Here is a 24,932-nt window from a genome sequence, read left to right as displayed (position 1 = left end):
GTACGAGCGAGCGAGGGGCGGGGCGCGCGGCGTCGCGGGCAGCCAATCAGCGGCTGCGTTCGGTGACCCCCGTCGGGGCAAAGGGCAAAGGTGAGCGGACGTTCTTAGGAGCCCTTCTGGCCCTCGTCTCGTCTCGTCTCTCCCCTGGGTGGTGGTGGCAGCGCGCAGAGGAGGGAGAAACATCACAGGCCCAGGGCAGCCATCCTTTCCCTCTGCTGGTGAGGTCACATTTGCAGTCCTGCGTCCAGTTTTGGGCCCTCCACTACGGAAAGGACGTGGACACATTGGAGAGAGTCTGGGAGAGGGTGACCAAACCGGTTGTGGGGCTGGGGGACAGGGCTGCTGAGGAGAGGCTGGGCGGATGGAGCTGGTGAGGAGGAGACTGAGGGGGTTTGATAGCAGCCTTCGTGTAAACGAGCTTCTTTTCTCCAGCTCCGACATGTACAAGCAAGTACTAAATGACTGTACGATAACCGGAGTGACTCCACGGTCGTGTCGCTGAATGGTTTTTCGGTGGCGCTGACCGCGCGGTACTACTCGTTACTGTTATGCAGCAGTGTCGCACGTCACGCTTCCTGTCACGCAACGCTACTGCGCAGTCAGCATCTCGTGTAGACGCGGCTGTCGTTTCCTAAAATTTGCTGCCATCTCGTTGAGGCAAACTCGCCTCACTTCTCTTGCACGTTGGCTCACTAAAACGATGATGTTAACTACAATATGCTGGAAAAAACTCAGTCCGGTTATCCAGAACAACCGACGTCAGTTTTGTTTTGACTCAACCTTGGAGCAGAAACTGTCTGTGCCTTTCTTGGCTTGTACTCTGCTGGGTAGCTGCTAGGGCAGAAACTACAGGTTTTCCTCATAATCTGGCAGTCCTTGACGTCTTTTCATTCTTGCCATTGTTCATTTCATGGTCTGTCTCCTGGAGTGTATGTTAGCTCAGGATTTTGTGTTTAGTTGTTTCTTTGCCTCACCAATAAGGTCTATAGCTTTGCAATTGAGGTTTAACTTGTGCTGCTGTCTGTTCCTATCTGCAAAGTCAAATGCATTGCTGCAGTGGCTGTAGGTCAACAGATTGGAGGGAGAGTTAGGATCTGGAGGATAGTTTCATCTAACATACACGTGTTGAAGTATTATACACTACATCTCACGCATGAATAAAGTTCATGATAGTGTCCATTTACAACATGATTTGAAAGAGCCCCTCACATAGTGAGAAACCTAGTTATGTTGTTTAATCCTGTTCCTTTTTTAGAATGATGTACTTGAGCAGTTGCTTAAATCTGGTTAATGTCAACTGGAAAACATAGCTGGGATCAGGTCATGCCTTTCAAAAACTGATTTAGGGAAGCTAATCCATGCTTTTAGCGCATCTTGGATAGATTATTATAATACCCTTGTAGTAGGGCTACCCTGTAAGTTGATTTATTGACTCCAGTTGGTTCAAGATTGCAGAGGATGCATTGAGAAATGATTTTCAGATCATTGGAGTTTGTCTTCAAGAGGAGTTGCATGAAAATTAAACTGTGGATGTAAATGGCTAAACTCCATCAAGTCTGAATTTGGCCCCTGGAGGGGTAAGAGGAGTAGTTGGAATGAAATGCATATGATGTCCTTTAATAATATTAAATGTAAGAGTGATTGCATCAGTGATTTAGGCTGAGAACCTAAGAGAAACCTGTATGCATTAGTTAATGTTAACATTGCACAGCTTACTATTAAAGCATTACTCTAATGACATTCCACCGATCTTGACACCAATGTTCTGATTTCAGGAGATTTCTCTCTTATCTCTTTTGTGTTTAAATGATGCAGGACTGAGTGTTGTTCTGGGTTATACCACATCAAGTGATAGAAGAGAGCATCTGTCTTCAGGATAAGGTACATCCTCACATCTGTGATAAAGGTTCAGTGGTGGTCTTTACGCTACAGTTACAGACCAGTTACAGTTACTTATTTCCAGCTGCAGTTTATTTCGTTTATGGTCTGACCTGTAATGTTAATCTCAAAGCATGACTGACATGAGTGTACAAGTTGTAACCTTTAGTTAACCAAGGGATATTTCAGTTCTACCACCAGAAATTCTCTTAATGTTCTCTGAACGCGAGTCATGGAGCTTGTGCACCAACTAGTGGAAAAGATCAAAATTACAGAAGCTGAGGTGCTATGGGATGGATCTCTTTCTCCTTCTGAAGTTGTGAAGCAGGAGAAAGTAATTTTGTTTATTTTTAGGCTCATGAACCAATCAAGCTGATTTTTTTGGTTTATTTAAACTTCATAGCAAGTTTTCCTTGCATCTCTCCTTCAGATGACAGTGGTTGGTTTGAAAGTTCAATATTTTAGGCTATAGGGAGGTTACCAGTGGAGTTCTTCAAGGATCACCCTTCTGACTGGTCTTTCTATAATATTTTTGCTAGTAACTTTCTCTTAAAATTAAGAGTGTGCTAATGATGAGGACACAAAGTTATGAGGCAGTATCACTAGAATGGAGGATCAGTATATCATGCCAGGAAGAATTTGTTGATCTTGAGAACTGAAGTAATTGAGATGGAATTAAATTTAACAGTCAAGAGTACAAGCTCATGTACTCAGAGAATTTCTGCTCTAAACTGCGGGTGAATCTATTTGAAACGAGGGAAAGGCTGGAACATGTTAGTCAGTCACAGGATGACTACAGGCTACCAATGTGTTGCAACTGTAAAAAAGATAAATGTGACGATAGGATGAATTGGGCAAGATATTTTAAGTAGATAGAAAGGTGGATTAATGTTGTAAAGCAGGGGTTTTCAACCTTTTTTTGTCAGGGCACCACTGGCAGCTGGCCGAGAAGCAGGGAGTTCTTTGGCAGGTGGCCGACAAGTGTGTGTGTGGTCAACGAGCAGGGGGTCCCCATACAGCACATGGCAGCGAAACCAGCAGTGCCTGTACCACTGCCGTATACCCCCTGCAGCCTTCCAAAGTACCCCCAGGGGTATGTGTACCCCTGGTTGAAAACCCCTGTTGTAAAGGGAGTCATGGGACCTCATCTGGAATATTGTGTACAGTTTTGGTTACATGTTCGAAAAGATGTTGTCAAACTGACAGAAGTACAGAGAATGATTAGTAGGATGACTAAGGTGACAGAGACATACTCTTGCACAGTTTGTGTAGCCTGTAAACACAGTGGCTGAGAGGGAGATGTAACTGCTGCTTGTAAATACCAAGTTGTCAAGAAGGTCAACATTCCATCCCAGGTGGCACGTTGGGCAAGTGTGGTTAAGGCACCGCTGGCTTTGCAGCCAGTGGCACGCAAGAAAATGATGTGGCCAGGATAACATCCCATCGCCCTTGATGTCCCAGCTGGAAATACCAGGAACCCAGTTATGGTTGTATTGACTTGGTTTTTTGGCCATTGTGAGATGCTTGAACTGTTCCATCACTACCCCTCTTAAGTATTACATAGAGAAGAGCTATATAATAATAATAATTTGTATGGACATTTAAATTTAGAATTTAAAAAAATAGGAGAAGACTCCTAATCCCTGAAGGAATGAATCTGAGGAAGGGCCTTCCATAACCATTTGCAGTCAAAAACACTAGCTTCAAGTTGGAGTGTAGGATTGGGTTACCTACATTAACAGGGAAGAGGGATTAATGATCCAGCAAGTTCCTTCCAGCCCTGTGTTTCTGTGCATCTTTAAAGTCTGAGACGTTGTCAAGAAAGGTGTCCTGGCTTCATCCATCAGTCATCGCATTTGCACAGGCCTCTTTGGACCTGAGAGCGAGAGCCTGGCCTGAGCATGGATCGTAGGCATGGGCTTTTTATAAATAATTTTGTTACAGTTAGAAACTGTTTCCTACACAAAACAAATGACATCCCTTATCTTTGTAGAATTGTCCTGGGAGAGGGATGTTGTAAGGCACATGCATAAAGACGAGAACTGAAAAATATACATGGAATGTGGTAAGAAAGTCAAAGATGGAAAAAACACCAGCTTAAGTTGGAGGTCCAGGGGAGGGTGGTGTGCAAGCTTCCTTGTTGCTGCTACCTGGCTTTATCTAGCTCCTACTGAAGTCAGTAGAAAAGCTGCTAAAGATAGCACTGGAAGTTGGCTTAGAACTTCGGCTCATGAACCCTAAAGATGGCAAAACTACATTTTAGATCGTCTATTCCAGGGATGTCAAACTCATTCCAAGCCCCCAGTTGGATCCATACTGCAGGGCTCCTTGAAGATTGGAACTTGTGGCTGTGGTGGTTGCAGTGGTGGGAACCTGGGGGCAGTGGTGGAGGTCCAATGGTGGTGGATGGTAGTGGGGGTCCAACAGTGGAATGGCCAAGTGCCATGGTAATCAGGGCTGTTGCACAGTCTTTGCTTGCCCTCCTGCCACTGACATGGATCCTACGGGCAACAAATTCTGCAACAGACCATGCCCCTCCATAGCCACGACCCCAACTTCCGGTAGCCCATTTATAGACCAAAGTGCGAGATGGAGTGGCTACACAGGCCAAATCCAGTCTCCAAGTCATGTTTGACAGCCCAATTTGTTTCATCTCATTAGAGCTAAATAGCTCTCCTTCAGCTTGGGTGTCAAACACATCTGGCCTCAGACTGGATGAGTCACCCAGGGCTGGTCCACAGGCTGGATCTGGAGCATGGAGCTGCATCTTACCTTGAGGATAATTGGCAGCAGAATTAATTGCCACGGCTCCTGGAGCTGCAGCAGTTGCAGCTCATTCCATTGTTGGATTTCAGGCCCCGTGGGCATCTCTGAGGGCCAAATGATGTGGCTCTGTTCTCTGGATACGGCCCCCAGGGCTGGAAATCTGGCCCCAGGAGCCATGGCAATTAACACTGCCACTGCTCATCCCACCACTGAATTTCTGCCCCCCTTGAGGAGCTGCGTGGGCCTGGTGGCATGGCTCCAAGAGTCAGATCTGGCCCACAGACTGTGTCTTTGACTTGCTTGCCCTCCAGTGTGTGTTTTTTTTTTTTTTTTTTTTTTTTTTTTTTTTTTTTTTCTGTGTGTTTTTTCCAATCTGGCTTTAAATGAGGATTCTACTACTAAACTGTACCTTAATAGCAAACCTGGGCTTCCTCTGAGTAGCATCTTCCACCCTGAACCCCATGTTTTGCTAACTGAAAGCACCAAATGCATTTTATTGCCTTGAACCTGGAATATCATTGGTGAAAGTCTAGTGCAGTTCTTTATCCTGTCTAAATGCCACAACATCACTCCAATACTACCAAAATAAGGAGGATATTGAAATTCACTGCTTATGATGGAAAAGCCACAAGCTAAAGGAAAAAGCAGCCAGACTGTACAGAGACATTTGATTTTTTTTTTTTTTGCTCAGCCCTGAAGAAGAATGTACTACATTCCAGATCTTAAGTCTATCTTGACCATACAGTTGATCAAATAAAAGATATCACCCACAGAAAACAATAAAGGATGAGCTTAGCTAAGCAGCATGACAGAGTGTTAGAAAATGAATCATAGAAAATTAGGCTGGAAGGGACCTCAACCAATCATCTAGTCCAGCCACCTACTCAAAGCAGGACCATCCCCAATTAGATCATCCCAGCCAAGGCTTTGTCTAGCCAGGTATTAAAACCTCGGAAGATGGAGATTCTACCCCGTCTCTGGGTAACCTGCTCCAGGGCTTTACTACCCTTCTAGTGAGAGTTTTTTTCCTAATATCTAACCCAAACTTCCCTTGCTGCAACTTGAAACCATTGGTCCTTGTTCTGTCAGTGCCACCACTGAGAACAGTCCAGCTCCATCTTCTTTTGAACCCTGCTTCACGTAGTCGAAGGCTGCTGTCAAACCCCCCTCAGTCTTCTCTTCTCCAGACTAATTAAGACCAGTTCCATCAGTCTTTCTTCAGAAGTCATGGTCCCCAGCTCCCTAACCATTTTCTTTGCCCTCCACTGGACTCTCCAATTTGTCTGTATCCTTTCTGTAGTGTGTGGGGGAGGGGGGGTGCATGCAAAACTGGACACAGTACTCCAGATGTGGCCTCACCAGTTGAATAGAGGGAAATAATCACTTCCCTGTATCTGCTGGCAACACCCCTACTAACGCAGCCTGGTATGCTGTTAGCCGCCTTTGCAACAAGGGCACACAGTCCTTGTCTCCTAGGAGAGGTGCACATAACATGTTGTGCTATGGACCCAGAAATGTTACTTTCAGGCCTGGCTCTGGATTTGAGAGCTACCCAGTTGCCACAGCTGTAAATGTTATTCAGGCTGGGCAGTCAAAGGTGATTGGATGTGATGCTGATCCCATCACTCCTTGGCGTGTCATTAGCTGCATAAACTTGCATCCACAGCTCAGGCTGACCTTTCTTTGACCTCGTCTTTTGAGTAGGGGAGAGTCTGAATGACTGAATGCGATGAATTTGAGGATTTTTTTCTCTAGTTCTGATACCTTCTCCTAAACTATGTCTGTTTTCTCTTCAAATTCCTTTTGAGATTGCAGTTCTTTTCTTAACCCTGCTGGCACAACGTTTTGGTCTCCAGTCCAGCTCATGCTGTGGCAACATATTGCCATAGCCTTGCATTGAGGTCAGAATGGGGCATGGCAGCTAACATAAAGTCATAAGCCAACACTGATGGGAGGCATGACTGGGACACTTGGCCTATAAATCACACAGAGTAGATCCTCCGCTGGTATAATTGTTCTAGCTCCTTTGCAGCCAGTGGAAATATGACAGTTCAAACCAGTTGATGATATAACCTGTAATTCCAGTTACACCTGGAATCACTTGCCTCATAGCTACACCCATGATATTTGTAAGACAGTGATTGGTTTTGACATCAAGTGGTACTAAAAAGTCTTCATTTGTCAGCTTGGAATACAGTGATAAACACTTTAACTTTACCTTGAAGGCAAATATTGACTCTGTTTTGTGTGGACTTTGTGCAGGTGAAAGACCATTATCCCTGAAAATGGAGGACAAAGCAAGCGTAGATCTTCCAAAAGCCACCAGAGAAACCATCCTTAAAAATGAGGTATAAAGTTTTTCTTTTGGAACATTTGTATTGTATTTGTTATATAACATAGCATTTATTTAAGAGTTGTTAAGGAATGTTAGGAAATATGTCTAATGAGAGTGAAAAAACATTAGACTCTGGCATGTTAGATGTGTGAAGGCAGTATGGTCTAAGGAGGTGACATGCAGATGGTGTGGGGTTTTTTGTAAGCTTTTTATGTTTTTCGATATTAGCAGAATCAGAAGATGTCGAGTCTCATTTTCCCTGGCTATAATGGTTCTGGTTCTGTGGGTATTATAACATCTACTATGAACTCTCTTACCTTAACTTAAGAGCTTCAGGGGCATTGGTATTTTAATAGGGAAATCTTTTCTTTAAAGTATCTGCTGGCCTTTAGAGTAAAATAGCATTTTTAAACCATTTCAAATAATTTCTCTCTCTGTTACAAGGCTTTCATTCTTGATTCTCATGGTGTCATAATTTTATTAGATTTCTCATCACCAGAGTGTTTTCCAGGGTAGGCAGCCCTGTGAACTAGCAGGGAGGAAAACTGTTGAAGTATAAAGCAGGATTTTTTCTGTGGTTTTGCTTTATTTAAAAAAACAAAAAAAACTAGACACTAGCTTTTGAAAATTCCCTAGTCCTGCTTACTTTTTCTGGACAATTCCTCTCCCCTTCCTTTTGGGATTTTTCCCCCTCAAGCAGTGTTGGAGGACTGCAAGCAGATCTAGTCTCTTCCAGACTATCTGGTGCTCCCTGTGGCTTTCACAGACATCTTACTCTTTACAGCATTGTTTCAGGGTTAAATTTACAACCTGTCTGCCCTTGGCCTTATAATGAAGCAGTCTGTAGTTTTGTTAAACTGTAGAGTACAGTTTTCTGCTGCTGCTGGTGTCCCTAGCTGCTTAAAGGATGCTGCTACATTTACTAGAACAAAAACTATTTTTATTGGCACTAGACAGAGAAATGAAAACTAAAAGCCGATTCTAAAATGGGACGCAGCTGGCAGAACACTGCAAAGCACCTTCATCAGGGCCCAGATGAGGGATTTATCTTCCACGGCATAAAACTGTCTCTCAGGGCATGTCTGCCACCCCCCAGACGCTGTTAAGCTCAGTGCCAAGAAGCACCCCCCTCCACTTATGCCACGTCAGCAGTGCCAAACCTGGATGCAAGGCAGTGGAGCCACATCTCACTGCTGCCTTCAAACAGGCCAGAGATGGAGAGCTCACCAGCTTTGGCAGGGAGCTTCATTCTTCATGTTCTGGGTTTGACTTGTACAAAAAGCAGCAGCCGGTGTGGCACACTTCTCAGCAGTGCTCTCAGGAATGCCTTGGAAGTGGTATGGGCATACCCTCTGTCGGCTGGTGCAGTCAGATCACACTCCCAGCCAGATACGTGACCCCAGGGGCTGCTGTTCCTCCATAGGCAACATGGAGGTGTTGTGGTTCTCCCTCCCTGTGACAAGTACAGGAACATTACCTGGCTTTGGGATAAATTCTGGAACACTTACAGTCTTGTGAATGATTATAATAATGTAGAGTGACCTACAACCTTATTAACTGGTCTCTTAGTTGCAGCTTTTGGTCCCTGTTACAAGAATGCCTTGTAAAATGTATGTTCTGTTGTGTTTTGTTATATTTGTCACACAGATGGCACCCCTTTCTAGAATCTGATCCAGGTTAGATTGGAATATTTCTGCCCATCTCAGCCTTCCAAAGACCAGACCCATGCGCCCTGACTTATGCTACTCTTCCTTGTGCTGTTTAGCAATCACTGAGGTGGCTACTGGGGTAATGATTGCCAGCTGAGCTACCTTCTGCACCTTTGTTTGGCCATGATCAATATTCCAGGCCTCTTACCCTGTGCAGTGTTGAAAAAGAGTTGCTCAATCCTCATTAACTACAAGCTAATGTGCATTCCATTGCATAGGTACATTTTCCGATCACATGCTGACCAATTGATCATGCCTCAGGCATACCAGTACCCACCTTGTTCTCACATCCTACATTTTGTTATATCATTCATTGAATTTGGTTTTTTTTGTTACATTCCTGGTTATCTTGTTTGTTACCAAATCCAACAAGCACAGAGTTACCAGTTCTTGGCCACTTCATTCTTGTAGGCAGCTTCAGGTCATTTTTTTACAACTATTGTTACATTCCAGGGTGACCTGTAAGGCCTGGTATGGATTATTTCAGATATTGTCCAAGTTTTAAGGAATGTCAGGTGTTGACCCTTTCTAATATCCTAACTAGGCCTAAGCCTCTGGCTTGGCCAGTAGATGCTCATGGCCGGCATGTGACATAAGCCTGTGTTTTCTACCTCAGAAGCTGGTAAGTGCTAGAAACGTTTCCCTTTCTGCTACATTACTGTGACCACAAACCCATGTAAAAGCCCTTTGACAGCATCTAGCTCATTCTCCTATTCCTGCAGCATAAAAAGAACGTAAAGCAGCCTTCCAAAAATTCATGAACCTAAAATACACTTGACCACCTTTTAACACAAGGATGGAAGAGCTATTGCTATTTTGTTTACTTCTCAAAATAACAGATTTGTCCATTTTGCAGCTGACTTTGAATTCAGGTTAGGGCTGAAGTTAGCTTACGGGGACTTAGCTAACAGAGACCTAACAGTTCAGTAACCAAGTCACCTCGCTTCATAGATTCTAGATTCAACACCTTCTATGTAGTGAGGTGACTCGGTTACTGAAGTGTTAAGTCCCTGTTAGCTAAGTTTCTCTTTGCCCTGTGCTTGCATGTCTCTCCTCATCTTCTGCTGGCATCTGTGCCCTTCCTTGCCATGTTTCCTTTCTTTCTCTTTCTCTAGTTTTTTTCCATGTACAGTTATGACTTCTGTGGCTGAATGTTCCTTTCTGCTCTTTGGACTGTATTAGAAGAACTTGATGTGAAAACCAAATGAGTTGTTTTTGGCCTCTGGAGGTCCTTCCTCTTCCTCTTTCACCATAATTCCCTACTTCATCGAGGTCCTCTCCTCACTGCTTGTGAATCATCTGTTGCAGTCAGTTGTGCCTGGTTGCTGATGAGAAGCTCAAGTTATCTTCTGTTCCTATTTCAAGCTGTCTGAAAGAATGGACTTTTCAGCTAGGTACAGTAATGCTAATCTTTCAGCTTTCCACTTGTGCTGATGTTGAAATTTTATGTCTTCAAAGGAACAAAGAGATATCCCCCCCCCCCAAATGTCCATAGTGTCATCATTTCAGTTTGTCTAACCAATGGCTGTTTATTTTAGGTAATTGCAGAAGGAAAATGGGTAAAGCTTGAAGAGACAACGTATGTTGACCGCTTGGGTAAAACCAGGTAAGTTTCTCTCCATGACACTTTCAGATGCCTGCACTTCCAAGCTTTTCTGTATGAACCAACCGAAGACTGGTTGGCACTTCTAAGGCACTTAGAAACCCGTTTCTTAACAGCCTGTGCCAAGTTCTTCCATCATGGAACTCTTTAGAAATTAGATGTTGCCGATGGAAAAACTAGAACTACGGGAGGGGTCAAGCTTTGGAACAGTCTATGTAGAGCAGTCCTGGGATTTCCATGCCTAAGGTTTTCAAGAGCAGGTTAGACAGATACTTGGCTGGGGTTGTTTATTAAGGGACAGCCTTCCCTTGAGCAGGGAGCTGAATGAGGTCACTCTCAGCTTTTCTTTCCTCTGTTCCTGTTTTCCTGCCTTTTGATGTATATCGTAGCCTATAGGGTAAAGTGTGGCTTCTAAATTCTTTCAGTGCTGTTCTTGTGCTTCTCTTGCTGTTGCAGCCATTTGCAAAAATCCCCTGCAGAACTGAGGCTGCAAAGTTTAAGGATGCAAATGGATTACTTATAAGAGGTACCTTTTGGCTTCCCTGTTCATTCATGAAAGGCTCCTCTTCTGTTGATGGCAACGTGCAGGATCTTGCATACTGTTAGCACGTTTCTGCTTGGCAGAGGGGTGCCCTTGCCTTCTCTACACCTCCCATGGATTCTTAGGCCTGTCCTGTTCTCTTTCTGTGTCAGATAAAGCTCTCCACTTTTAGTCCAGTTATCCTCACTGGAAATGCCAGTGCTATCGTATCTTCCTTCTTCCTAGTACATTGGCAACCTTACTGATTGCTTTGAGTCTCCCTCTGTACCAACAAAGCTGTGTTGGTTAAGAGTAGCCTTTAGAAATGTTAGCAACTGAGGCCTTTATGGAAGGTTTATATTTTTGCATTTGTCCTGTCCCTTGCTTTTCAGTTACAAGAGGCCTTAGCCATTTTTGGATTCAAGCCGCTAACTGACATGAGCAACTGGCCTAAAAGGTCCTCACCATGACTAGTTTTGTTGTCATATAACCATTGTAATGCATGAGTCAGAAAGAAAGCATGCTTGTATTCATTGTTTTTCCCCAGAAGAATTAATCGACCTGTACAATTGGCACTCTTTTAACATATTGATTGCACTTTGTTAGAGTCACCATTTTAAATGCACTGGTCTGCTGCTTGACTACACTCCTGTGTCTGCTTCCCTATCTGTTAAATGGTCATAATGACATCTTCCCTTTAAAAAAAAAAAAAAAAAAAAAAAAAAAAATTAGTCTTGGGATCTAGGTCTGAAAAAGCAGTACAGAAGAACTGTTGGTGATTGTCTGAAGGAACTGGTAAAAATCTGTTGCCTGGCAAGCCTGTGCCTCCCTAACCAAAAGCAGAACAGTTGTGCTGGAAACCTTGCAGATGCTTTAAAGTAGTGGGAGCCAACCTTTTTTGGCAGGTGTCACAAATTAGCCCTGCACTCTTTCCCCCAGTGCTGCTCTGAACCCCTTCCCCTGCCCAGTCTGCTGCTCTGTTTCTGCTTCCTGCCCTATCTGCAGAGAAGACTGGCAGCACAGTGGGAGTCTGCCATGTGCCACGCACAGAGGTTGCTCATTCCACTTGTGATGTGTGCCACAGGTTGGCCACCCCTGCTTCAAAGTGATCATTTAATGCAAGTGTACTCTTGTGCTGTTTTCACTGTACATTGGCATGTTTGCTTTTGAATGGCACCAGTGAAGCTGAATGGGAAGCACATATTCTGTATATCTTCCATATATTTTTACAGTTAACGCATCCCCTCTTTCTTTTTCTCTGTATTTTAACAGAATTTGGGAATGCATAAAGCGTACCACCAGGAAAGAGGGCATGCCCGCTGATGGTATGGTACCAGATACCTTTGTGTCCACACTTAGCTTTTCTTGGTATGAAAGCTTTTTAAGCTGCAGCTCCCACAATAAGAGGGTGCAGACTTATGTAAGCACCTGTTCAAAAATTAATCACAGCATGAATAGTATAAATTGGGGGTGCCAAAATTATGTTTATGGATGGTATCTTAGTGGGTGGGACATCACACTGGGGACTGCTTAACAAAAGAAATCTGTAGTGCAGTACTTTTATTTTCCACTGATTCTAATGTATACTGTGCCTTCCATAGACAACAAGGAAAATCACTGAGCTGAAACACTGCTGAGTGCGTGCCAGTAACCAAAGCCTTGCAAATCTGCTGGCTCTGCTGACCATTAAATATCCGTTTAACACCATTACAGTATCCCTTTACAGGCTTCATACCAATGCTTTGAAGACTACAAGTGGTCTACGGGCTGCTTTGGGAACCCTGGTTATCAATCTTAAATATACTAGTGCTGGAGGTCATGTACCAGAGTGCTTGACCACAGCGGCATAGTGCTTTACCACCTGTGCCCTGGAAAGAACAGAATCCTTCCATAGCTCAACTGGAAGGAGGTAGAGTGTTGCCACTCAGTATAGCCTGTAGCCAGAGCTGGGGGAATAAGGGACATGCCTGAGAGGTGAAGAATATAAGTTTGAATCTCTGGTAAAAGGGGATTAAATCCAGGCTTCCCACATTCTGAGCAAGAGTACTAACCTTTAGGCTGTTGCATAAAAGCACCATTTTCTCCTCTCCTAACCCGTGTTTTAAGAGATGGGGAAATTCGCTTGGTGTTCGAAGAAAAGATGCAGCCAAGGCATAGGATTTTGACTGGGGTGTGCTAATGCCCCTATTGAGATTTAAACCCAGAGGTTCCTGGCTAGAGCGTCTTGCCCTTCTGCTCAGGGTCAGCTCAATAGCCATGTTTAGGGTCAAGAAGGAAGGATCAGTTAGGTTAGGTAATGGATTTGTATAGTTTGAATAAAGATGATCCTGCCTCAGGCAGGGGTTGGGAGTAGATGACCTCTGGAGATTTTTCTCCCCCTACTTTTCTAGGATTCCCTGCAGGTGCCACATTCAGGAGATTCCAAATGAAGGGAGGAACCTCCCTCTAGTCCTGAGAGAGACGATTTAACACGTACCACTGTCCTCAGCAGTTCTGTGCTGGCTAGCTCCAGGCAGCTCTTTACCCCTGGAATCTACTCTGAGGTGTCTGACTCTCTAGGCAGCTCAGTACATCTTCAGATTCTGGACTTCACTTTGGGGGAGGGAGTCTGGGCACCGCAGTCCTCAGGGCCCGACCCACTCAAAAGCTCTTTTTTCCATCACTGTTTTCTTTCTGCCGGCAGGTGTTGCAGTTATAGCTGTATTGCAGAGAACTCTCCACTATGACTGCATCGTGTTAGTAAAACAGTTCAGGCCTCCGATGGGAGGCTATTGCTTGGAGTTCCCTGCAGGTAGGCAACTGAACTGTTAAGATGAAATGCACAAAACTATGATATGTAGTTTAGCTTGTCCACTTGCTTAAGGTTGCTAATATTAATGTGCTAGGTCCTTAACTTAGAGGCTGGTGGTGCTTCCTATGTTAGAATCTCCTATATGGGGAAATCCAGAATGCAAAGTGAGAACAATCTGACTTGCTTTGTAGAATCCTTCCAACTCCTTGTTGTTGCCTTTTCCTTCCCTTTTTACCCTCTGAAAAAGCAGATACCTTTGAGCTTGGTATGAATGTCCTGGCCTTGAGGGATTTCTCTACCTTGTACAGTAGCTGCATACTCCAGTCCATCAAGCACAGAAAGTCAGGAGTCCTGTTCTTGTCCTGCATCTAATATAGGGCTGCCTGTGATCTTTTTCCCCTCCTAGTTACTCAGTTTCTTCATCTGTAAAAAGAGAAATGACTCTCCTTTTCTTTGTAAAGCTCAATTAGCTGTAAGGATGGTCACTATTGTGTGAGAGAACAGTTATAATGCCTAAGTTTTTTATTCATGAATTATTTACAGGCCTTATTGATGAAAATGAAAGTCCAGAAAGTGCTGCCCTGCGGGAGTTGGAGGAGGAAACAGGATTCAAAGGGGAGGTCACTGAATGTTCTCCAGGTCTGTAGGCTTTGACTGACTGACTCAGAAATAACCCTAGCCCTCTTCATGAGCACAGAACCCAGTAGCTGCAATGGATCTACAAAGGTCCCACTGTTCAGGGTGGAAAGGTCAAAGAGAGGCAGCCTGCATACCTACAGCACCACTGGGAAATTTGGGCTCTAGATGCAGTCCTTAAGGCTGTGACTGTAGATCCACTGGCTCAAACCTCTAGGCGTTGGGCTGTAGGGGAAGACTTTTCTTTTAAGAAGAACCCTTGCATGAAACCCATCTACTCAGGTTCTGAAGTGGCACTCGACGCACACAGTTTGATAGGTTTGTTTTGGAATCTGACCAAAGTTTGGCATATATTCATTAAAAGGTCAAAGTATCTGGGCTTAAGTTGAATTTTTCCCACAAAACCATCCAGTGAATGAAGAACAGCTGTGTAATGCAGCCTCTGAAGATGGGATCACCCTTGCCTCAGCTGGGCAGTGGTAGCTGAGCCCAGGTTTTTGACAAATGATTCGTAACAAAAAGGAAGAAGGAGGTGTTAATATAAAATGCATCCAGCCATCCTTGATAGCCTGCCTCTGTTTTTGGACTTTCCATATTTCCTTTAGCAGATGAGCTTGGAATCCACAATTGAGAAACAGGGTGAATTGCTCAGGAAAATTTGGGGGTGGATTTTGGATTCTGGTTTTGAGCCTATAGCCATGTTATGGTCATAGTGTGCTTTCAGTGAATAGTGCAAAATTTATACAGAGTTGAAAAGTGTGCGTGTAGCTGATGGCAGATTGGGCTTGCCGCATTTCTTTGCTGAGAGCCTCTGGGGGAGACTCAAGCTAGTATTTGTCATGGAAGTAGAAGCAATAAAACAAATTCACATGCTGAAAATATTCAGCATGTGAATCGGACTCCTGATTTGAAAAGGGTCTGTGTAAATGAGAATGCACAGTTGTGGGAAGAATCGTGTGTAGGAACAATATATAGGAATCTTTTTCTCTTGGCTTTGTGATGCTGGTTGATGAAATGGGATGAGGTGATGTCCTGATAAATAAGTTCTCTTATTAGAACACACAGCAGAGTGAAAACCTTTGTAAAAATGTCTAGGAGTCTGGGTTCTTGTTTATCAAAATTAATATGTAATTTGGCTTTCTAGTTCTTTGTTTGGACCCGGGTTTGACAAACTGCACGACGTACCTTGTGAATGTGGCCATTAATGGAGATGACTCTCAGAATGTAAGGCCCAAGCAAAAGCCTGGTGAGTCTTGCTCCATGTACAGTAATTCACTGCTGTCTCATTAGATGCCAACATCCCCTAAATATGCTATGAAAGTGTTGAATAGTTAACAGTACAGGATTCTAATTAATGATGTCATTGAAATCTGTTAAATCTCCACGACTTCAGAATGAGCTCCTTAAAGGCTGCCCTAGGACCTGTTAGAGTTAGTGGAAGCTCTCTCACTGACCAGTGGAAGGTGCATCAGGCACTAAAGGCTAGATCTGCAATGGGGACTTGGGCATCACTATGCTCAGTGTTGCAGTGTCTGATTTCTGCCTGCTTAACCTCCTAGTGGATTTCACAGCACTGACAGGAAGTGTCTAGGCTCCGTGTGCCATTCACAGAGAAAGTTGCACACAACAGGATTCGCAAAGGCCAGCACAGGCTGAGTTGCCTAAGCCAGCCGATAGGAAATACTGCAGGGAGGGATATGTCTGAAATGCTATCTCTTTCTACACTTTAATTGTCTTACCCTGGGATGCAGGGAAGTGCCTTCTCCTCATCACAGTTCACAGCCCTAGAGCTTTTCCTGGAACTAGGAATGGAAGCCTTTTCTTCAGACCACGGTGTATTGCCCTGCTTTTCTTTAGTGACTGGATAGGAGCAGGCACTTAAGATCTGGGAGGCTCATGTTTAGTTCTTTCCTCTCTCTTGGGTAAGATCTTAGGAAAGAAGGACAGGAAGGGACCTCCTCTGGCTGAGGGGATTTGAATTCTCATCTCTTGCCACCCCAGAGCATATCCTGACCACGAGACGGTAGAGTATTTCGTGGGAAAGAGAGAGATATTTATAAGCCCTCCTGTTAAAGCTCCACTTTGCATGGAAAACTCAAATATTCACTGAACCAGGAAGAAAGCACAAGTGAGCTCCTGTAGACTAGTGTAGGCTGTTGTGGGCAGAGTCTAGGCAGGTCATCGCAGGGTTTGGTCAACCTAGTTGAACCGATCAGTTTTACTTTTGCTGCTGGCTATGGCCAACGACCCACTTGCCTCTTATGCAGCCAGGCTAGTAGATAATACCCGGAGGACACCCCAGGCTTGTTAGCAATGCAAAACAAGCAAAGGAAGTTAAACAAATAAGTTAACACTTAGCTGTCATCCAGCAGTTCTTCTAGGCTTCACCCCCTGGCTGCCTCTCGTCTGCTCAAGTGGGCGCCACACTTCAAGAGGGATGCAGAGAATCCGGAGAGTGTCCAGAGGAGGGCCACTTGCATGATTACTGGCCTTTGTGATAGATCCTACGGGGGGGAGGTTGAGAGAGCTGAATCTCTTCAGCCTTCACAAGAGATGGCTGAGGGGAGATCTTGTGGCCCCCTGTAAATTTATTAGGGGAGGTCAACGGGGAATAGCTGACGCGCTGTTTACTAGGGCGCCTCAGGGAGTGCCTAGGAATAATGGGCGTAAACTAGCTGAGAGTGGATTTAGGTTAGATATTAGGAAGAAATTTTTCACAGTAAGGGTGGCCAGTATCTGGAATGGGCTTCCAAGAGAGGTGGTGCTATCACCTAGCTTGGAGGTCTTCAAGAAGAGGCTAGATAGTCACCTGGCTGGGGTCATCTGACCTTGGTCCTCTTTCCTGCCAGGGGCAGGGGGTCGGACATGATGATCCATTGTGGTCCCTTCCGACTCTACAATCTATGAATCTTTCAGAAGCTTTGCAGAGCACTGCAGGCTTGTGCAACAAAGCAAGTGAGCAAGCAAACAGAGAAGAGCCCTGCTCCAGGCTCTCCAGGTGGCTGCTTAACCCCTGACAACGCCAGGCTCCTGGTAGCCTGCTCCCTTGAGGCTGCTTTCAGTGTCTTTTATCCTTCCTGCTCTGGGCTCACATGGATCCTCTCTCATTCCCCACACCTGTGTCAGCTCCCTTGCTGCAGGGCTCACTACGTTCCAGGACCTGGTTCCCCAGCCTCCAGTGAGTTTTCCCAGGTCTGGGGTGGGTGTGCTGAGGTGCTTTTGGGGTGTGGGGTTGTTCAGATTCCTCTGACCCCCTAGTAACAGGGCAGGGCCCTGTTACAACCAGTAGTTAGGGCAATCCCTTGGAAAAGAGGAGACTGGACTTCCAGCTCCTTTTTCACTGAGTTACTATGTTAATACTGTTTTCTTCTTTTACTTGCAGAGGAGGGAGGTATGTTGCTCATTTAACTTTGCAGCAGCTCGGAGCGCAGCTAAGTATGCTTCTCACATTCCATTATATTTACAAATAATGCTCACATCGTGAACTCTCGTCTCTGTGGTCAGTAGCAGTTTCTGGGCATCACCATCTACACAGTGACACTGTACGAACTCGTTTGACTTCAGTGGGCTTTGGAATCGGCTTGATTATTTTGAAACTGTTGTCCTAGGTTTAAGGGTATATCTATATCCTTAAACCTATATATTATTAACCTAATGTTCAAGCCAGTTTTTATATTGCTTTGAAGCATAAATATATATGAGAGAAGGAGAGGAAGAATTCAACTGATGTGTCATAGTGTCCATGATACCTCTAAAGCCAATAGCTCAGCTAATGTGAATCACTGTAGCTCCACTAACATGTGTAGATCTGGCCCCTAGCCTGACATTTGGGGGGTTAACCCACAAACAGTTATAAGGAAATAAACAGGCCTTCCTTAAACATGTTGACCAAAACTGCTTGAAAGCAACAAGGAATAAACTCTCATTTCTCTTATGGGTTTCATTATACCTTCTCTGTCCTTGGAGTCAAAGGCACATCAGGATCTATTACTATACCAGCCATCCAGACCTAGGCATATCAGTCCTTTTAGCAGTGGAGTATTTGACCATGTTGCAGGGGAAGAATAGTCTTTGCCCTGCTCCACTATCAGCTCTTACACTTGCCACCATTCTCCTATTTGGCTGTGTGGTTGTCTTGCAGTTTCCTCTCAAAACTAATTTCTGACTTTCCTCTGATTTTTCGCCTGTGTTTAAATCACACTGGCAAGTCCAGGTGCTTGGATTATTACTATACTAATAGTTTCTTGGGGAAGATTAATTTGAATATAGCTTCTTGCCTGTATCTTATTTTAGTTCAAAAACCTAAGAATGAGACTTCCTTTTAGATCAAACTTTCTGCTGTTTTTGACAGAAAAAAGGTACTGTATTAGTAATCTGATTTGGTTTTTCTTCCTCCTTAGAATTTGTGGAAGTGGTCTCACTACCAAAAAATGATCTACTGCAAAGAATTGAGGGTAAGAGCTCCTATTTTGTGGCACTTTAAGCAAATTAATAAAACATATTGAGCATTCCTTAGCTACTCTTTTCACATAGTGTAAGTCAACTGACATCTGCGTTTGCTGTACTTCAGTTACCACAGGGATCTTTCACCCTTACAGACTTCCTGTCTTCTAAACCCACCGTCTGCTTGCTCGGTTTTGGAAGGATTTGGAGTAACTGTGTGCATTATTAGCCTTCTATACTTGGTGTCAAACTTTCTGTAAGGGAGTGGATAACATCTAACTGAATCAAGGATGTATAAGCTTTCATAGGCAAGAGCTCACTGCTAGCATTGGATGAAGCAAGCTCTCACATCTCTGATTCAGTCTATGGGATATTTTCTGTCTAACTTCAGACTAACATGACTAACTATCTCTTTATAGTCTGTCTAGCTTCAATCGGGTGGGAGTAGCTTTTAATGCAGGGTCACTTTGGATAGCTTTAAACTGAACAGCTTCCTATAGCAGAGCGGCTACTTAGTTCTGTGTTTTTGGACTTCATTCTTAATATTCAAGCCAGTTTTTATATTGGTTTGAAGCATAAAGGGTAAATTTTAATATGTTGCTGCTAAAGTTTTAGATAGCCATGCATTTTAGGATCCAACTGCCTATAACTTAAGAAGGATATCATTATAGTAGAAATATGGCAGCTTCCTTGATGGACTTGCCTTCCATTTGTATTGAATCCATAAGGCTGAAGTATCTTCTTACTTACCATCTTTTGCAAATGCGTGAGGCTTCTGTACTTATGAATGGATTGAACTTGTATCTCTCACTGTTTGCTTTATGTGTATTTCTGGCATTCTTACTTTTTTGCAGAGCTAAAAGCAGAAGAGCACATTGTAGTGGATGCCAGACTTTATAGCTATGCCTTGGCACTGAAACATGCAACAGAAAAGCCTTTAGAAGTGCCTTTTATGAAGTTCTAATGCTGTGTGGTACAAGACCTCCTTGAAAACTTGGATGGGATTCAAGTGATCAGGGTAGATTTAGAAGCAGTACTTCATACTAGAAAAGTTCTATAGACCTATATACAGACACACAACTATATTTCAGGCTATAGTTTCTACAAATACTTTTACATAGAGTTAGACACTAAAGAAGTCAGCTGTTACATAACACATGAACTCTGGTCAATGGAATCTTGTTTCTAGAATTAAAAAAAAAAATCATGTCTCTTAAGTTGTCTGAATAGCTCATTTTTTCTTGCTTCTTTCAGCAGTACATTTAAAACACTTTCTGTCTTAATATACTTCACAAAAGTATGCTGAAACAATACACAGACATAATCCCATCACAGAAATATGGCCACTTCTGTGGTAGAACAGTGTAGCAGACATCCTACTTGAAGGTTGTGTATTGAATTCAAGTAGACAGAATGCAGGCAGGTTGAAACCCTGTAAAGCAACATTTTGAAAGGAGACAGATTGTATGAAAAGTGCCAGAGATCAAGGCCTTTATTTTACATCCTTGACAAAGATGTCAAAGCTATTAGTGATTTGACTGTCCAGCATAACACTTTAGAAGGGGGTGACCATCACATGCCATCAGCCTGTTAAAGGGGCTAAGTCTGACACCCAAAAAATCATAGGTTGGATTTTCAAAGCTAACTATGTCAAATCAAAGTCTTGATCTCTTCTTGTTTTGAGATCAGAGGGGATTTTTCACTTTGCTAATGCTTTTGGTTTGTCCTCACACAGTCATAGATTGGTATGTGAGGGGTGGGCAAAAGGGCAGATCTGGCCAGGAGCCTCTGCCCATGTTGCTGTGGCCAGTTTCCATGGAGACCCCAGCAGCAGCGGGGCTAGGGTTTCCATGACCAGCCCCAGCAATGCTGGCAGGACACAGCTGGACAGGGGGCCAGGATCTAGCGGTGGTGACAGCATGGTCTAGAGCCAGAGCCGACAGATCTGCTGCGTACACAGCCCAGGCAGGGGCATGCAGGCAGTGGATCATGGCTCTGCCCTGGATCTGGACCACGCTGTCACCACTGCAAGATCCCAGCCCTGGAGCAGCCCCCCACCCAGCCAAGCACCATCAGCACTGCTGTGGCTGGTCTCCTTGGAAGCCCTGGCCCATGCTGTCATGGCCCCCCTGCTGCTGAGGTCTCAATGGAAACTGGCCACAGCAATGCAGGCAGGGGCTGCTGGGAAGCAAAGTCCGCTGCGGACCCAATCCAGCCCATGGCCAGACTTAGTTGCAAATACCAGCAGCAGGCACTTCGGCAGGTTTGCTTTGAGAAGGTGATATGGCTGCAGGTTACAGTGATAAGACAGTGGTCTAGGATCAGAGTTCGATAGCTTTGAATATTCCTCATCTACTAGATGCAGATTCTTTCTTAGCTAATTTCTGGGGCCTTGGACATAATTGATTCACCAGGCACAGTGCTGTCCTCTGTTTCCATAGGGCTTAGAAAATTAAAATGATGGCATTCATTGTACTTCCACTGAGGTGAAATAGCAACATGAAGCAATCTAACAGAAGTCCGTGGAAGACTAGTACAATAGATCATAACATAGTAGGTAGCAATTAATGGCACAAGTAGTTTCCATCATGGAATGATGTAATTTTTTTTCAATAAGACTCATAAAAATAAAGGAATTTAGCAAGCTAAAGTCAGGTATGCAATGATAGCATGATTCTGCACAAAAAAACTTAAAACAGAATTCAAGCCTTCAGAGAGAAAAAAAAAAAAAAGGTGTATTCATTCTTTTCTGCTACTACTTACTGTCTGACAATTTCTTGTGGTTTAGGGAAGAGTCCCAATTATGGATCAAAACCATGCTGAACTTTTAGGAGACTTCAGCTGTAACTGATGTTGGTCCATACAGCTATGAAATGTATTCACTTTGAAAAATCCTAGTTTATCCAACTTTCTTTTAGTTCATCCTTTTTATTTTTAAAAAGGTAAATACACTAAAAGCAGCTAGGCAGGGAAGTCTCACTAAAGAGCACAAGGACCTGAATGTTCTGGGGTCTTGAAACTTCTTTGTGCCAGAAGTGTGCAAACAGTTAACATTCCTCTTTAGGAAGTAAATTTTAGTTATAAAGAATCTAGGCCTAACGCTTAGAAAAGGGTAGTGGGAATAAGCAGGCAGTTTACAAGGAGTGAAAGAAACTCTGATCAGCGAGAAGTCTAAGACCTAAAGAAAATAGGACCACTATACAATGAGGATGGAGTAAAGAATTGAGGTATGGTCCAAAAAAACCAAATGAATGCTTTGGCTTAATATTTTTCTTGTTTTGGTTTGTTTTTTTTTAAATAGGGATGTTAAACATGGGAGAAAAACATGACTAACAGGAAGGAACATATTCACATGAAAGCTACCGCATCCAATGTCAAAATAGGGGGCTCAAATGTGCTCAAGTCTGGAGGACAAAATAATCTTTATCCCAGAATAAAGTTTTCCAGGCAACTTCATACAAATTAGTCTGATCTTAGTAGTATGCAGGATTATTTTAGTCTTCAGAAATAAAAAGATAAAATTCTACTGGGGGTATACTAATAAAGATTTTCTTATCTGATACCAATAGCCTATTATTCACCAAGTATAATCCAATAACTGATTTACAGAAATGCAGCCAGGCGGTGTGAAGAGCAGTGCCCTGCAGGTAAATCTGTAGGGGAAGAGGTGTGCGGGGGCAGATCAAAGCCCCTGCCCCTCTCCCTCACTGTGGGGGCCGAGGGCACTGCCCAGCCAGGGTGGTGAATGGGACCCTGGGGCTGGGGTGGGGAACGGGACAGAGCCACAGGCAGCTCATCCAGGGGATCAGTGGCTGGCGCTTGCAAATGGCATTGGGAGTACTTGAAGGTGAAGCTTCTCAAATTAGCTTTACTTCAAATTCCATCGCAACCATTGTTAAGCATGGGGGCACTTAACTGGAGCAGCGTGGGTCAAGGGCAGGTTCAGGCTGCTTGCTGCGAGCTTGGGGCTCTCCGCCCTGCTGCCTTTGCCCTGGGAGCCGCATGCTGGCTGCATGTTCCCTTTCCACCCAGCGGCACAATTCACCACCACTGCCAGGTGGACAGGACACGTGACCAGCGTGCGGCTCCTAGGGCAAAGGCAGCAGGGCAACGAGCCCCGAGCCTGCAGCGAGCAGCCTGCATCTGCCCGAGCCCTGTGCACAAATCCAGGGAGACACGTGTCCCTCATGCTGCTTGGGGGGTGCATGCAGTGGTGGAGAGCCACCTACCCTACGCCCCACCCCCAACACCCCCTGGATGAGCAGCCTATGGCTCTGTCCTGCTCCCCACCCCAGCCCTGGGTCCCACTTACGGCCCTGAATGGGCAGCTTCACTGTCCTGTCCCACTTCCTCACCACTGGGGGGCCTCAATCTGCCCCCGCCCCTCTCCCTCCACTCACCTGCAGGGCACTACTCTCGCCACCGTCCAGCTGCATTCCTGGCCACATGGCATGCTGCAGCTGCACATGTGCACGCAGCATCTGGGGCCCCATCCAGAAGCAACATTATACTTATCAGTACATTACCAGCTATACCAGCCAAAAAAAGTCAATGGCCAAAAATGTTAATTTTCCTTTTATCTGTTAATGACATTTGCACAAAATAGGTTTGCTTGTGAAATCTGCTGATGACAAAGCTGGAAGGCCTTATCCAAATGGCAGAGGATAAGAATAAAATGGGGAAAATAATTGGACAATCTTGAGCTAGAGTAGTAGAAAAGAGATGAAATTCAACAGCACAAAAGATTCAAAGCCCTGTATTTGGAAATAACAATAGTAAAAATTCTCATTGTTAACTGGGGACTCAACAACTGGAAGCAAAGAGAAAGGGAGAATAAGGACCTTGACTGTATTAATCTGTGGGGGCTCAATCCCTCCAGGATGGATCCTATGCACTAGTTGGACTGCAGGTGTGAGCCGGCTCAACTCCACATGCTGGATCTGGCTGCAGTGACCACGTGTTAGCACAATCTGGCTTGTGGGGTCATGTCATCTGAACTGTGGGGTTCCACATGGGTTTGAAAATTTGGTGGCAGACCAGTAGCAGTATTAATTGCTGGTGCATTGGGAGTAATTAATGCTATTACTACTCCCCTGCTACCGGATGTGACTATGAGACAGCTCCACAGGCCAGGGGTTGAGCACCACTGTATTAGTTCATCACAGGATGACTACGAGCTATCAGTGTGATCTAACTGAAAAAGGAAAGGTGATACTATGATCCATCATACAAGGAATTCCCAAAAGAGGAACAAAGCATGAATGCTATTGTAGCCAGGTGCTAGTAAGACCTCATCTAGAGCACAGTAAAATTCTGGTCACCCATGTTGAAGGAAGATTAAACTGAAACAAATAGAGAACCTCAGTCAGGATGATAATCAAGGGAACAGAAGCTATTGTAACAGACCAGGGCCAAAAGGAAGATGATTATACCTCAATACATGTATATAAAGCAGGCACAAGAGAGGGATAAGAACAGTTTAAGCCAAATGACAAAGCCACTACAAGAACAAATGGGTATAATCTGGCCATGAATAAGTTTAGAGTGGAAATGAGATTTCTAACTAGTTGAGGAACTAGAACAGCCTGCCAGTAGGGTAAGGATTGAAGATCCACACATCTACAGTCTTTAGTTGAATTCAAGATTTAAGTTCCACCCCCCCCTCCCCCCCCAACTCAGCAAGGTTGGTGGGGGATAGGGGGTATAGGTGCAGGATACGGCTTTGATTCTGGCCCGATGCCCAGGTAAGGGCCAGTCAGAGCCACAGCATCTGCTTCCCTGCCCCACCAACCCTCCCCTCCTCCCACCTCAGCAGCCTCTGCCCTCTTCCCTCCTTCCCCCAGCTCCAGATCTTTTCTCTCTCAGGGCACATGGAGGCCCTGCCCAGCCGATCAGCGGCAGCACACCTCTGGCCACAGGATGCTGCCGTGTGGCTGAGAGGGAATGGAGCTGGAGCACAACACGGCAGCAGGTGGGGTGGGAAGGGAGCAGAGGCTGCAGAGTGGAGGCTCGCCAGTTGGGGCAGGCAGGCTGCAGGGGGAAGAAAGGGGTGGGGGAAGAAGGCAAGGAAGCCACCTGCTCCCTGCCAGCGCTTTGAGGAAGGGGACACAATTTCAGACAATTTTCCAATAATTACATTCTATACATGAGAAATTATGACAAAATTTATATTTTTCCATATACAGAATCTAATTATGGGGGGTCATCTAAAATTCAGAATCATCTTGGATTCAGGTAAATATGATGATTGC

General features: G+C 44.5%; 1 protein-coding gene across 2 annotated transcripts; it reads left to right on the top strand.

The window, feature by feature from the left end:
- The first annotated feature begins 108 nt into the window (after positions 1–108).
- On the top strand, positions 109–19,898 carry NUDT5 (nudix hydrolase 5). 2 transcript variants are annotated; one of them, XM_059725785.1, is made up of 12 exons: positions 109–218; positions 1,816–1,881; positions 3,872–3,943; positions 6,907–6,992; positions 10,227–10,294; positions 12,084–12,136; positions 13,495–13,602; positions 14,146–14,241; positions 15,383–15,484; positions 17,621–17,629; positions 18,639–18,692; positions 19,536–19,898. In XM_059725785.1, exons 3-12 carry the CDS (start codon positions 3,934–3,936, stop codon positions 19,643–19,645), a joined length of 696 nt encoding a protein of 231 aa, XP_059581768.1. In that variant the 5' UTR covers positions 109–218; positions 1,816–1,881; positions 3,872–3,933; the 3' UTR covers positions 19,646–19,898. The 2 variants fall into 2 exon arrangements, with proteins under 2 accessions (XP_059581768.1, XP_059581767.1); XM_059725784.1 differs by lacking the exons at positions 17,621–17,629; positions 18,639–18,692; positions 19,536–19,898 and adding an exon at positions 17,365–17,435.
- Positions 19,899–24,932: the final 5,034 nt, after the last annotated feature.

Source organism: Alligator mississippiensis, chromosome 4, assembly GCF_030867095.1.
Source record: "Alligator mississippiensis isolate rAllMis1 chromosome 4, rAllMis1, whole genome shotgun sequence".
Classification (NCBI taxonomy): Eukaryota; Metazoa; Chordata; order Crocodylia; family Alligatoridae; genus Alligator; species Alligator mississippiensis.
This window is presented reverse-complemented; position numbering and strand designations above follow the sequence as displayed.